The 16,280-nt window shown below is 30.7% G+C and overlaps 1 protein-coding gene across 5 annotated transcripts in view; it reads right to left on the bottom strand.

Annotated features, from left to right (window-relative positions):
• LOC144855979 (synapsin-like) overlaps nucleotides 1-16,280 on the bottom strand; it is a 229,404-nt gene that overhangs the window by 191,046 nt on the left and 22,078 nt on the right. For all 5 annotated transcript variants that reach the window (XM_078713949.1, XM_078713950.1, XM_078713952.1 and 2 more), the window contains exon 7: nucleotides 15,465-15,554. In XM_078713949.1, coding sequence (XP_078570075.1) covers nucleotides 15,465-15,554 — 90 coding nt within the window. The remainder of the gene's footprint in view (nucleotides 1-15,464; nucleotides 15,555-16,280) is intronic.

The following is a 16,280-nucleotide window of genomic DNA, read 5'->3' as shown; positions in this document are numbered from 1 at the left end:
CGCGTGCGCGCGTAACTTCTTGTGAAACATGTCATTTTTAATCCATAGAAAGTTTGCCCTTGATATGACTTAAATTTTTACCAAGTGTCAATACAAAATGACTTTTGGTTTATAATCTATGACCTATCATTGAAATTCATAAAATTGCGCGTAACTTACGCTGCGCGACTCTAACGTCATTAAAAATATGGAGGTGCACAACTTCAGGTAAATGTCCATATAATGACAAAGTTATACAAAAGATATATTCACAAGCAATAGGGGATATGCAACGCACAAAAATCCGGGAAAGAAAGAAGAATAACAAAGAAGATGAAGATGAAAAAAAAGATATTTACAATCACATGGGTTATCCGCAACTAAGTTGCGGATAACCAAAAATATTGATCCCATACAGTAACAAGGAGTTATCCGCTCTACCAAGCGGATAACTAAAAATTACTTGAAAATAATCTATAATGCAAACCAAATGTAATGATGATGATTATAATGAGGTCGGTGGCAAACTCACAACAGTATTCATAGTGGAAAGTTGTTGGCAACAAAAATGAGGACCATCGGGTTGGTGCAAACAACAATGAGGACGATGGGGCAACAAGGATGATGATGCCGGGGATGGTGCCAACATTGATGACAAGGTGGAGGGTGGCAACGAAGATCAGAATGGGAATGGTGCCAACAACAATGATGAGGACGATTGGGGCAACAAGGATGATGATGCCAGGGAGGGTGGCAACAATGACAATGAGGAGGGTGGCAACAAAGATGAGAATGGCGATGGTGCCAAAAACAATGATGAGGACGACGGGGCAACAAGGATGATGCGAGGGAGGGTGGTAACAATTATGTGATTACGACGATCGGGTTGGTGCCAACACCAGTGATGAAGACGACAGGGCAACAAGGATGATGGAAATTGTGGCAACAAAGATGAGGACCATTGGGTTGGTGCCAACAACAATGATGAGGATGATGGGGCAACAAGGATGATGATGACAGGAATGGTTGTAACAGTCATAGTTGAAAACAAAAAAAGTAAAAAAAGATGAAGATAAACATTCTGTAAGCTTAAAACATTTTGAACATTAGCCATGGTAGTCAATCTAAGAACGTAATTGAGGCTTTTAATCCCCAGTTCCTTATATATTCTTGTTTATTTTGCCAATTTTGCCAATAAAGTTAGCGAGTCTTTCAAATGGAATATTACAAACACAATGTCTGCTTGCTAATTTAACGTGAAATAAATCAATATTGAAAATGAAACAGGGATCACTTGGGAACCATAAATATATACAAATTTGTTCTCTTACATTTACATATGTTGTAACAACCATCCAACTATATGGATCTACAGTAATTCAATTTGATATGTACCGTTATGGAAATAAGGGTGATATGGCTCTCACGAGAAAAGAGAATTTTATATTGAAATGGAGAAGCGATATGTTAGAATAAAGGTATAGATTGAATATAGATAAAATGTAAAACCCCATTTATGCACACAAGATTAGTATAGATACCAAAAGATCGACTGAATCATTTTTTTGTGGAAAAAAATATTTTCACAGAAGTGCACATTTTTATTACACGGAATGGCAAGGAAAGTATATAAGGTTATTGCCATAAGTGTGACTTAAAAAACTGAAAAAAGCAAACAAAAAAAGATGTAAAAAGAGCCCCGTCATAGAAATTATATGGACTAAAAGAAGATATTTTACTAACATATAAAGCTCAACACTAATATAAATTTGAAATGATAAAATTGTGATGAAGATACAAGGAAAACTTGAAACAACATCAATATAGATTACAGAAAGAGAACATGAATTCTTATGCATGTTTAAGAGGTTGAAACCGTTTACAATAAACTAGGTCTCCACCAAAAAGTGCATTCATTTTATAATAATTATTTGCCTCGTCAGATGAGTGAGAGGCAATTATAGAAATGTATGGAGATTACAAGAAATATGGTAGATCAGATATATACAAGATAATGATTATAAAATAAATAGGCGACGAATAATTTGAATAGTTATGAAACTATAGAAACTAATTTGAAATTGTAGACAAATGTAGAATCAAAAGAGAATTAGAAAGGTGAATGTAGACACAAACATTATGAAATAATATCTATGTACTATTTTATTTTAATAAGATAATCTAATGTTAGTTTTAATATGGCACCAATGTTATTGTGGCTAATCAGATAACAGTGAATAAAGCTGGAAAATTTAATATATGTTTTATGTACTGTTTATAATTGCTGATTTTCAAAAAGGAATTTTTAAGAATATAGCACCAATATGAATAATAATAATATTCGTTCTTATATAGCGCTTATTGCACAATGCTAAGCACTTAACATTATTACCCCGATAATTTGTTTTGGGTTAAACATGTATGGAAACATACTCCCATAATGCAGCTTGTAATCTGCGCAAAGTTGTGATCTAACCGGGTACTCATTTATACACATGGGTGGAAAGAGGAAAATGTAAGTGTTTTGCCAAAGGAGTTGAAGTTGGATTCGAACTCATGATATAACGATATTAAAAAAGAATTCAAGAATATGAAGGCACCAATGAAATTGGTAAGTTGAACTCTGACATGACCCTGCTATGACATGATGGGTTTGACTCAGTCTCAGTCTGTTCTCACAAACAGAATTTTGTCATCAACTTGTCGCAGAGAGAGAGCAGAAAGCAGACAGCTTGTGAGAACAGACAACTTGTACATGGTGCAACAAGCAGTTAAGTAGTCAATGTAAACATATATGATAAAATAAGCCTAGGCAGTAAGTATTAAAGTAATACACTTACATTAAATTAATAGAACTCAAGGCTATATTTAGTTAAATTTAAATATTAAATATTAAAATTGCCAATTTAAACTTATATTGCTCTCTTTGTATGAATTGTATGAAGTACATTTTCATCATAACATATAAAAAAAAAGAATATTTATCAATAATATTTTGAAATTCTCAACAAATATCAGTTCATTTCCTTTCAAATTCAAAAACAATGAATGACATAAAATACTATTTTTCTTGTATATTTGACAGTTCATTTTCATTTCTGTTGTGACTAGCTGTTTAATATATTTTCCAGTTTTTATTAGTTTTCTTAAGTAGAGGACAGTCATAAGGAATAATGGAAAAGCATGATATATTATTGTATTGTTGTACTGTATAGTAATAACGAGAATAGGTATAAATTGTTAGGTATTTAATGTCTATAATTGATGATTACTAGGCTACTTACTTCGGGATTATTCATACAGTGTATACTTAATGTAATGTAAATGATCATTCATTATCGTTTTTATTAAAGCTAAGAAAAGTATGAGAGTTTGGTTCTTGTCTACTAATTCCAACTCATGGGTTCAGATCCTACAGAGTCAGAATGCTTGATCATGCCACATAGATGCAATCTGGCACAACACAACAAATGACAAAATATAGTCACATGCTCAATTCTGCTTTTGAAGAAATCCTATTCTTTCTAAGAGCGAATGATGCATTACAATTCTTCATCATAAATAATTAAACAATATAACAATCATGGTGAAATTATGCTGTTTTTTAATTAATTAAAGTTGCTGCTAGTCAGTTGACGACGACTACTCATGGATATCTTTGTTTAAGTTCTCTGCTATATTGCATTTCAATTTAATGTCAGTAATAAAAATTTGAAAATATCATATAAATGTCTAATATAATATGGAAAAAATATATTACAATTCTGGCATTCTTCATTGTATATACAATTTATTAACGCCATGTAATATTGTCACAGACAGGGTTGTCAAAAATTCTGAAAAAACTTGCATTACATTTCAATACCTCATCCAATAGAAGGAGGTGGCCAATCCCCTTATTCCAATTCTGACTTTCTTTCAGATACAGTTCATTACAAACCAAGAAGAAAGAAATTCTATATTTATAGTTTGGTTCTACCTCATCCTTGCCACAATAGACTTCAGATCCCTCTCTTTTTATTTTGCAAATATGAAATGCTTGGCCAAAATTGTTTAAAGCTTTCATTATAATACTATAAAACACCATGGTTGGTTGTACTTTTTTATTATTAATAAAAAAATTAAATTACTAACGTTCATGTATTAATCATTACCACGTTGAAAAAAGTAATTATTATTATTGACAATGAATGGATTATGGACCAAGCGCTCAGTTACTTAATACAAAGAAATTAGACAAATTCGAGTGACGTACTTTAAAGGCTATCTATCTTATCTGATCATTTTTCTGAAAGACAATTTATCAAAAGATGAAATACCAATCAACGTAATCTAGAATTGAAGTATAAGTTTGAAGATATTAAGTCCGAAACTATTAAATATTGATGGAAGAAGATAAGAAGAAGAACGCTATGATGACCAGATGTACATGAGGGAGAGGCCAAAAACAGATCATCATACAATTAGCATTAATAGAAGTTTGAATGTGAACCATTCATAGTAATTCTTGACAACTACAATATGCTTCTTATAAATTTGAAAGTAGATAACAAAACAACTAAGAAGCAGCCAAAAACCTGACTAACAGAAGAAGATCTGGAATAAGAAGGTAGGACAAAAAAACTGGAAAAAGAGGACAAGATCAAGAAGAACAAAAACTGGAAGAAGAGGACAAATCTAGAAGAAGAACAAAAACTGAAAGAAGTGGACAAGATCTAGAAGAAGAACAAAAACTGAAAGAAGATGACAAAAAAATGGAAAAGTACAAAAACTGGAAGAAGAGGACAAGATATGCAAAAAGAGGACAGGATCTGGAAGACAAAAACTGGAAAAAGAGGACAAAAACTGGAAAAAGAGGACAAAGACTGGAAGAAGAGGACATGATCTGGAATAAGAAGGAAGCATAAAAGTGGAAAATGACACATATTTGGAAATATTTGGAAAGAAATATTACAAAACCTGATAATGGTGATAGTGGTGGTAGTGAAAAAACCAACATTGTAATTTTGTTTTGATGTCAACTCAACTTGATTTAATGTCAACTTGATCAATATCATATATAAGTACTTCTACTACTAATCTTCAAATATACATTTAAGAATAAATTTATTCTATATCTAGAGATTCATCATGCCAAATTTAATTCAAGCGGTTTCTACGAAAAAAATATTTGACACATTGCTTGAGTGAAACTCTGTATTCTTTTTTTGTCTGATTAATTGTATAATTCATTACGTTTGATAGGATTTAATGGACTATTAAAGACACAGTGGTACCATTTAAAGCTTTAAAGTCTCAAAACCAGATACACAAACATAAATATGTCTATATCATTAAGAAGATTCCCTTCTTTAAAGTCATTAATGTAAATGCACTTCAAAACTGCCAGCTATAATACAGTAAATATATTGGCCAATGTGATACCATGTGAGATCAAGAACCTTACCAAATTCTAAATAAATTAATCAAAACACTTTTCTACATAAAAAATTCTTTTAATAAATAATCTAAAATGTTGAATAATTATTTTGCTGTGGCGTTTGTTTCTCTGAAAGGTTGAACTAGTATATTTGTTAATTTTAGCTATTTCAATTTCCTACAAAACAGCTTTTAAAGAGTTATTTTAAGAAATGGACAAAATTGTATTTTCACCGTTAAGATGGCCATATTTGAGGACCGTATAATCATCTGTAATCACTCGATGACGAATGCTTTCTAAACGTGTTAAGATTGTGGAAATACATTTCAATTCGGACATTTTAATATTGATGTATAGTCGGTCTGCTTGTTATGATTTATTAGCCATTGACTGAATTTTTAATGTGAAGAGGCATATGATCAAGGAATCGTGATGTTCATAAATAATACAGAATGTGCCTGTGTGAAAGACCATCTATAAGGGCCCTGATCATGTATAATTTGTGGCTGTTTGATACACCATCTATAAGGACCGTGAACAAGTATAATATATATGGCTGTTTGAAACACCATCTGTAGACGCTTAAACATATTCAGACAACATTAAAAATGTAGATTTATGAAAATTCATAGTATAGTGTATTGTAGTCTATATAAGGAATTTTAATGATATGTAAAATTGCTTGAATTTATACCTAAGGGAACCTAGTATGCCTACAAGAGACCATTATGCTTTTTTGGAGAAATCAAGCATACTCCTTAAGAACTGGAAAAAAATATATTTCGGTATTAAATAAATTTTTCAAGAAATGTAAAAATATTATCAATCTGGATCTGTACTATTAAATATTCATGTTGGTGAATTATAAATTCTATTACTTTTTTATACAAGGCATTATCTTGGTATTCACATCATAACATTGTAATTTAAAAACACATGCAAGCGAACAATGTTTCAGTGTACAAATTGTGTACATACAGGTACCCATGGGATTGGATATACCTCCCTAGTGATGTGTAAAATCCTATCTATTTCATTCTACACTAATCACCCTTTTTCAACACCTAATGCAATTCTGTAAAAAATCTGACATATGAACTTTGAAAGCAAACAAGACACCTGAAAGATATTACAGTCTACCTTGGAAGATACAGCCATTTTTCATCCCCTTAAGTGGTATGGCATCAACACATTACAGTACACATTTTAAATATCTGGCCAAGATATACAATTAGTGAGCTTAGGTGTAAAGTGCTGCGTGTTGACATATAAATACAGCTAGCTTTTACCACCCTGGTAACTCCTCAACGGAAACAAGTACTTCAGAGATTGATGGAAAAACCTCCTTAAACATTGTGATGACGAAGGCTTGACACACCGCAAACTTTAATCAACATATCCATGCTTGATTCAAACAAGATAAAATAAATGGAAATGGATCTACTGTAAGGTACCATTTGAATTAACCATTTGAACAAAAAATAACTTTCATAATATAATAATGTTGTTTGAACATAAATTTCTAAGCATAGTACTAATACTCCTTCAATGGGAACAGCGTTATAAACAATTTTTGAAATATCTGATTCAATGCAGAACTCATAACACAGTCTTTATATAAGATATAAAGTTTGTAAAACATTTCAAAATCAGTATACTTTCATGAAAAATATGACAGGGAATACAGGGAAAGGTTGTCAGGATGAAATTATGCTTATTAAAATCTTGCCGAAAGAAAATGGAGATTATGCTAAATGTAAAGAGGGACCTTGTGCTTCCAATCAAGACATACATACCCAAAGGCCTAGAATAAATTGATGGAACTATCCTAACTAGCATGGTTTAAATAGTACTCACAACACCTGAGGCTTGAATAAAATCATATTTAAGGTTAAGAATTTCAGAAATCACTTATTGATTTCAAGTGCAAAAGCAACAAATCAAAATATAGGTGATATAAATTTTTTTAAACTCTCAAAATAACTATAAATGTTATATTGAACAGGGTTTGTGTATTGGGGTAAAACATTATATGCACATTTCTTAACATTTTTGTAAGATAGGATAAATTGCAGAAAGACCACAGTGTGAATTTGACCATTATCATTTTTTCACCAACAAAAGACTGGGCTGACATATGTTTTAATTATGTTGGTAATATCCTATAAAATTGTTTTTCTTTCTAAAAGAATGCGTACACACATTTTTATTTGTGTAGCAGGATATACGTTCTGCTAAATAAATAACTACTCTTGCTAATTCCAAGAAGAATTGTAACTCAGTTTGTATGTTTACCTGTCCGAAATCTTAAAATGTGTTTACCGCCAAAACCTAGAGATTCAGGATGTATGAAATGATTCATGTTATGTTGAAATTGATATTACCGAATGCTAAGAGCAACCTAAATGAGTCATAAAACCGTAACTAGTTCATAAAACAAGACAAGGAATTAGTTATTAGTAAGAATATGTGCAATAACATTGCCCAAAACACTGCTTCTCAATTACAAATGCTCAGTTAGTACAAATAGATTTTGTCCTAAAGATGTTATGGATATTTCAGAACTACGAATATGTAATAGTATACAGTATTCATATAAATAATAGGTTGAGAGTTGAATAAAAAAAATATGGAATTGATCGTGTCAGGATCCTGTACATGAGAAACCCAAGTTTAATTTAATTAAGATTAAATGAGTAGGCCTACCAAAACAGCATATAAATCCTTAATATCTTTATGTGCAAAATACTGATCCAACCAGGATACAGTATAAAGGAAGTCTAATGTTCTGTGTGATGTGCCTAAATATGGAAGTGATATGACATCATCATGTCCATATATGGGCACATCACATTTGTTGTCACATAAAGTCTTGATCGCACAAGACATCTGCTAAATTGACCAAGAAAATCAGAATGATGTTAACTTTTTGAATGCTGAAATAGAGGTAGAGAGAGATGTTAGTTAAAGTAGTAGGTGCTTTCAATAAGCAAAGACAATATTCTGAAAAAATAAATATTTCTGGTAGATTCAAAACATAAGTTATGTGTAATCTATTTTGTTTTTGTTATTGAAGAAAGTGAAATCAAGAATAGATTGATTAAGATATGTGTTATAAAGACAACTAAAAACAATTTATCACACTACTTTTACTAAATGATTTTCTCACTACCATTAATGACGTGATCAATCTTGTCCTAAAGTACACACTATAAAGGCGAGACAATAAGATGAATGAGACATAGAAGTAGGATGATCACAAAATCTACATCATGAATAAATAATAAATGAATCTATTAAATACTATAGATATGATGATTATGTTAGTATATGCACTTATCATACTTATTTCGGCCTCTTTAGCACTTATTCAGCTGTGGACATATTCAGCAATGGACCTTATTCAGCTGTGGAACTCTTATTCAGCTATGGAACTTATTCAGCTTTGGACCTTGTTCAGCTTTGAACCTTGTTCAACTGTGGACCTATTGTGGCAATATTCATTATTCTGTGATCCTTATTCAACTGTTAAACTAATTCGTGGCACGAATTCATATGTATTATTATTATTATTCGACTGCACTACTATGAAACTTTCTAATAAGATATGCTTTCTTTTACTGTATACTGTTTAGCCTTTTTTGCCTACTGTAATAATTTAAATACCATGCAAAGTAATAACTGCAGTATGCCTATACTCAATTTTATTTTAATACTACTGTAATTTTCCTCAGAAAAAACTTTTCGATTTGAATTTAATCATTTGATATCCATCAAGTTATAATTATCCTCGATGTGGATCTTCATGCACAATCATTGTTGACTACAAAATCTGATGCACCTGGCAACAATTCATCAAATGATGTTAATTACAGGTCAATATACAATATATTGAGAGACAAAATGATAAAAATATGTGAGCATTAACATGCAAATTTTGCCTGGTATATCTATCATAAATATGGTAGTGCTTGATGGTGGTTAAGTGCATGCGTTGAAAATAGGGTCCGTGTTAAATTCATAATTTTGATCATTTGGCTTAAAGTCATAAGCACTAGCAAAGAACATAAAAAAGATATAAGTTCTAATGTTTACTAAGTTCCAATACAAACACAAGATTTTTCAATGGAGTGCTTCTAACCAAAACCAGTTTCATAAAAAGAACAAAAAGATTTTTTACAAAAACAATAGCCTAGTACAAATCACCTAAATATATTATCATTGTCATGTGACTCTTATAAAATTCATGAATATTTATAATGTATCTCATCATCACCATATTTTTCTGTGTGAATATTTCTACATAACGTTCCATAAATTATTCAAGCAATGCTTGAAGCTTTACAAAAAAAAATGTATATATTTGTTGGGGTTTTGGAAATTATCAAAAATACAGTAGAACCCCTCCTTTGGTACACCCCTATTCAGGGGACACATCTACAGTATTAGGGGAACACTTTCCTGTGAAATGAGTGAAGAAAAATCTATGTTTAAATACTATGGCCAACACATATTTGGAGGCACTTTGTTGTGTCCTTAAGGTGTCTCTTAATAAAGTTCTGTTCTGTACAGAAATTGTTATTTCATTTTCCAAATTCCATCCAAAAGAACATGTCAAAACTTCACAAATATTTTAAAATATATTACTAATGGAAAGGTTTTTAACTTGTGTATTGAAAATTGATGGATGAAATGTTTCGGACAATGATGGAAAACTTCCTAACTTTAAAGGCAGTAAATTGCAGAATATTCATGCTTAGGGGTTTTAAACAGAATATAAGTTATAATTATTATTATTTACATTATATTTTTTACTTCATCTTTTTTAACAATACCACATGGAATGGTTAAACGGCGCCATGCAAATCAAATGATAAATTGGTCAGTAAATGAAACTAATTATAACTGCTCCTGCAAACTTAACATAAGTTATTTAATTGAAATAGTTAATCAGTATAACCCTGGCCTAGATATATCAAATTTAATAATGTTTTCTTTAGATTCACCGTACTAAATTAATTTCAACAAATTAATTAAAGTTTATTAAGTACGACCTGATTTCTTAAATTAATGTGTATTTTTGACTCGATTAAAATCTTTCTGAAACAATTAAATTTGTATGTATTATAAGGTAACTTAAATAAATTATTCTAAAAATTACACTTTAATTAAACTTTAATAAGATATAAACTTGTTAAACAATCTGAAATTATGACCTAGGCCTATATTTCCAAAATTTAATCATAAGTATTTAGATCAAGTTTATTATTTAGGGCAAAGAATGAATTATCTTTTCAATTATACTGTACTGCAGTAAATATGGAATAACTACAGTATCGACGGATTGAATTCTAAAACAACTGGGGCGACTTTAAACTAAGTGGATGCCTCTCGATATCAAGTGTTGCAATATCGAGGCAATCACTAAAATAGAACAAGTAAATTAATTGAAAGAATTAATTATTCAAAAGAACATGACCGAGCCAGTGAAGCGTGAATGATAAATCATGATGAGATGGCAAAGCATTCATGGGTAACAATTAAGTTGAAAGAAATAAAAATAAATTATGACGAATGAATGAAATGTCTAGTTCCAAGATTCATAATTCAATTTAATTTTGAAATAATGGGAAAAAAAATCAATAGAATGATTCTATACAAATATTGTACAGCCCCTTCAGAAACATTGACAATAAAAACAAGTTTCTGCTTTTATCATTTTATGCATGATTTCATTTGATGAAATACATAAAATTTTACATTTTATTTTTACCTTTTTTCAATTTCTTTAAAGATGGGGTTTTAAATCATAGATGAAACTATTTCAATCGTTTTACGACACTACATTGTTGAGCCTTAAAAGATAAATGTAATTTGGTAGCATGCAGTTAAGAAAAGACGCTCAATTTCAATTGTCTGGCTTTAAAAGGAACATACTATACCATTTGCTTCATTTATATTGATATATTTAGAATAGCCTTTATATCAAATGAAATTGAAAGATAGAATTAATACACAATTCACTAGAAAGTTCACAATATATTTTACATTTGCAAATAGAATTAAGTACCAATGCTTTTAACAATGTGTTTTAAAGCTTTTTCAATCTTCTAAAGTTATTTGTTACATGCAATAGATTGTTTAAAATAAATTTTTTTTAAACTTAAGACAGTACAAAATTGGTTAAGTTAACCCAAAAACCCATTGCATGGCAGTCAATTCTTTGCTTAAAAAATTACGATTTCTTTTTTTTTCAGATAAATAATTTTATTTTTCTGATTCAATTTTTGGTCAAAGTAAATAAATACAACATAAAAATCATATATTCATCTAAAAAAATGTAAACAATTTTTTTTTCAGGGAGACAATACATCTTTAAGCGTTATTTTTCCATATTTAAGGTAAAATTCTCTCAAACAACAAAAAAATGCATAAATTGAACTTGTATTTTTTATGTAAATTCTCATTTAAATTCAACAGTAGAATTGTAAAAATTAAGAGAGCGCAATCTTGGTGATCAATCACCTTAAGAAGCTTAATGACATGAGTTTAATTTGAGGCAATAAAAACCTGACCAATGAATTATATATCTTGTTATGCGTCAAAAGAATCATTACTTTTATCAATGACAAACAAGTCGTGACCTTTCACAGAATTTGTGATTGATCTACAAGATGTAAAATATAAATACTATATTTGAATGAATTGTCATTTTTGTTGTTTCCTTGCCATTAGAAGTTTGGGTTCAAGTCTTGTCTAATGCTGCCAAGGATAAGCGAATTCATTCACTATCCTTCTTAAAGGTGTCAATCCTGTTCACAAGACAAACATATACACATGATGCTGTACATAACTTTGAGAGTGGATTTGTTTTTTGTGATAATCATGATTGGATTTGAACCCAGGACCCTGGGATGCATAGCAACCTATTAAAGTATTTTAGTCAGAGTAAAATATGCTACTACTTTTGACCCAGTAACTGCAAACCGATTTCTATGAATCACTTTAAAACCTCTCAACGGGCTGTAGATGTAATCATTGGGTTGACATTCAAACCTCTATGGTACCCATTCATACTCATGGGTAGAAAATATCAACATCAAACATGATATTAGATTTTATCATTGATGAGCTAAGTACCTCAGTGTTTCTTTCAAAACAAAATAATTGAGAGAATAAAAAATAAAAGGCAAAGCAAGAAGAATTTTGTAAGATGGAACACAGCAATACAAGTTTTTAATAGCTACAATTTGTTCAAAAACAAGCAATTGAATTTTATCCCAACTGATGACCCTAAGGCCCAACTTCATACTGTACCTCCAAAAAAGGTATATATCTAATAAAGTTGACATAAAATACATACTGTACTATAGTTTAAATATTTCATCAATTTGAAAATGTATACAATTGTAACATACCTTTTCAACTGGTCGGTATGTTCATTAGATTAACAGAAATTATTCATATTCTAGACGGATTAAAGGGAAAAAGTATCCTGAACTGTGGATTGTAATCAAGTATTAATGGAATGAATGCCCAGTAGGTCGTACTATGACTTATGAATTACAAGTTGAATATAGAACGAACATAAAATGGGGCAGAGGTCATAAAAGAACTGCTTCAAATTTTCAAACATTATGTATTTCGATCCAAAAATGCAAATAAAATGTAAATATGATGGATTTTATGTTTCTCATTTTCAAAATTGATGTTTTTTTTTTGTAAAGTTACATTAAGTAAGTATTCGGAAGGTATGTTGCTGCATGCATAAATGGTGAACAATTTATGTATTGGTGTTATGCATTTGATTAAAGGATTTTAGGGTTTTTAGAACAAAAGACTAAAAAAATAATATTTATAGCGTTGCTGTCCAGTGGGTATGTATGTGTGAGCTGAATACTAGAAAGCACACAGAGTTGTTTAGTATCAAAGGAGGAGTTAGGCCAGGGGTGCACCCAAAAAAAAGAAGAAATACCTTTAAGGAGGTAAAATACTGATTTGCGTGGGAAGAAAAGAAAAAACATTGTTTTTGCAGAAGTGCAGGGAAGAAGGTGAGGAAGAATTATTATGTGAAAAAGGCAAAAACAATAAAAATGATATGGACAATTCTAGGAAAAAGTACTTGAACATAAATTGAAGATATAATTATAACCATTATTTTCCTACTCCTTGGATATAACTTGTGTATGATGTTAACAACTTTGACATTTTGTAAAATATTTGACTCAGTTAGATTTTCTTTACTACAGAAAAAAAAACATTACAAACATTTCAGATTTATACGACAGCATAACATTCTACGTCAGTTGCTACAACAACAGTTGCATGTTTTGATTCTTGTATTTTTAATGGATTGCCGCTATCAACAGAAATATGATTATTTTTATTGCTGTTGAATTTATATTGAACAATAACATTTATTCCCAACAATTGTATTGTTGCAATAAAATGGATTATTATTCCATTACGTTCACATTAGTCTCGGCGTTAAACATTGATAAATGTGAACAGTTTTAAAGATCTAAGTACAATTTATAGGTAATAGATTTACGCAAAGGAAATTACTACAATAAAAACAAGTGACTGCATATTTTTTTTAGTGAGAAAATTAAATAAATACAAAGCTGTATCAAAGTATAAAAGCAAACAACAAAGTGTTTGGGTAAAACCCGCCATGTGACTGGGTAAAACCTGCCATGTGACCAAGTCCAGAGGCCAAGTGTTAAGGTAGGGCACAGAAAACCATAGCTACAAAATTCGCACAGGCTAAAAGCATCAGCACATCTGACTGAACTTTAAAGAACCTGGTTTATCTAAAAAAGGGGTACGGGATTAACCCGGTGTACTGGTCCATCTCAGCCCGGTTGTTATGATTACACTGTAGTAAAGAAATGAGTGCCGGTTGGTGGCACCTGTACAACAAGGAGGAGAAAGAAAGTTGCTGTGATATATAATCCTCTGTGCTTTGAGATGATGTTACTGTATAAGGTGCATATAAATACATACACATCTAATTTAATATTTCCATTAAATTTGCAGTTAAAACTGTAATACAGTAGTATACAATTTTGTTTAAAACTTAATGATTTTGTGAATATTGTAAGCTCTCACAACATTCAACTTTAATGCAAGTCAGGTGTGACTGTTACTATCTATTTTTTACAGTATTTTCTAAATAGTGCAAGTGAAAGCTCTCTATTGCACTAACAGTTAATAACTTATGTTTTGTTATCTTTAAACTGTTTCCTTTAATTTTAATCAAAGAAATATCCAGCCAACTACGTGATAAGCAATATGCACAATAGAGGGCGGTATGCAGAATATAGTTGATAGTAGAAATCAAATTCCTATAATGTTGTAAGTTAAAAAATTAATGAAAACTACATGTAACTAATAATTATCATGTTATTAATACCAATGATTTTGGGGAAGTAACCAATGATTTTGGAGAAAAAAACAAGTTTGGGAAAAATAAAGATTTAAGGAATTACGAAATAATGGTAGCATTTTCTCTTCCTACAGATGTCTATGTTAATACCATGGAGGTCCAAAATATATACTTCCATGCATGTATTTTCGCCAATATTTGTTTATACTAGTAGAGTAGAAAACTATTAATTACTATTACAAGTTATTCCAATACCTGTACATGCAAGGATAAAAAATGTCACAAATGATTAAATTCATCATCCATTCATTTTAGCATACCTGCTACTGTTACTTCCCAAGTCTTGATATCTTCCTCCATATATCTACTGCCCTCTCTAGTTCATTGTCTTACAAACTTACCTTTCAATGAACTCTTCATAAGAAATAAAACATGCATACATACAAAACATTCACTGAGGTGAAACTAATGAATAATCACCAATACATGTACAACATTTAAAATGTTCATTACATGCGTTTTTTTAGGCGCTGGCACTGCAGGTCAGGATTGAAACTCCCATACCTTGGGATTGGAAGCCCACCATTTCGTAAAGCAATGTTATTTTCAATGTCACTTCAGCATGAATGGAAAATGATTTTCATTTTCATGTAATATAAGCGTCTTTTAAGGACTCACCATTTCCTTGTGGTTTGGGTAAAAGGCTTGATCGATGAGAGGAAACTTGTCTGTACCATGCCGGTCCCTTAACTTGATCAGTTGCGCAAACTGGTAAAAAGAAACAAAAATATATTTCTTTAAAATATATTTTGTGATTGTGTTCCATTCAAGGAATATTAATAAGTGTTTAGTACAGGTACATTGGCCAATGATGGCCGTGTCAAACTCCCAAGCACTGGCCTGTTTTGGCCATTCAATTGTTCATAGAGAATTCAAATATGTGTTAAATTTATTGATGACCACTGAAATTTGATTCAGGTCAATTAAAAAAAACTGGTTAACTTTAATACTTTAAAATAACCTTTAGATGGCCTCAGGTAATAAATAACATATAATCAACTAAGTTTAAAAATAAAATTAAGACAAATTATTTTAGCAGAGATATTGAAAATTATGATTAATTTGAGAACAAGATCTACTGCATTGCAAAGTCACGAACTTATAGAGCTGTAACTAATGTCATTTAGTTTCAAATAAAATAAACAACTCATTCCAATCTACTTGACATCTAACATTAGTTTGTTTAAGATCATGAGAGATTTCTTTAAATGTAAACGATGACTTTAAAGATAAAGTAATCAGATTGGTAGATCACAAGAACTGACAGGCGGTAATCCTTCTCAAGAAGAACAAAATTGCCTTTTAAAAATGATGGGTCATTTAATGCTAAAGAATTTAAAACCTGTGAAATACACGAACTAACAGTGGTTTTGTGATTGAATAGTACTGGTTACCTGGATAAATCGACAATAGCCTTTGCTCTTCAAAGGGAGA

The sequence above is a fragment of the Antedon bifida genome, chromosome 11, assembly GCF_963402885.1.
Source record: "Antedon bifida chromosome 11, ecAntBifi1.1, whole genome shotgun sequence".
NCBI lineage: Eukaryota > Metazoa > Echinodermata > Crinoidea > Comatulida > Antedonidae > Antedon > Antedon bifida.
Note: the sequence above shows the minus strand (reverse complement) of the source record. Positions and strands in the feature narration are given on the sequence as shown.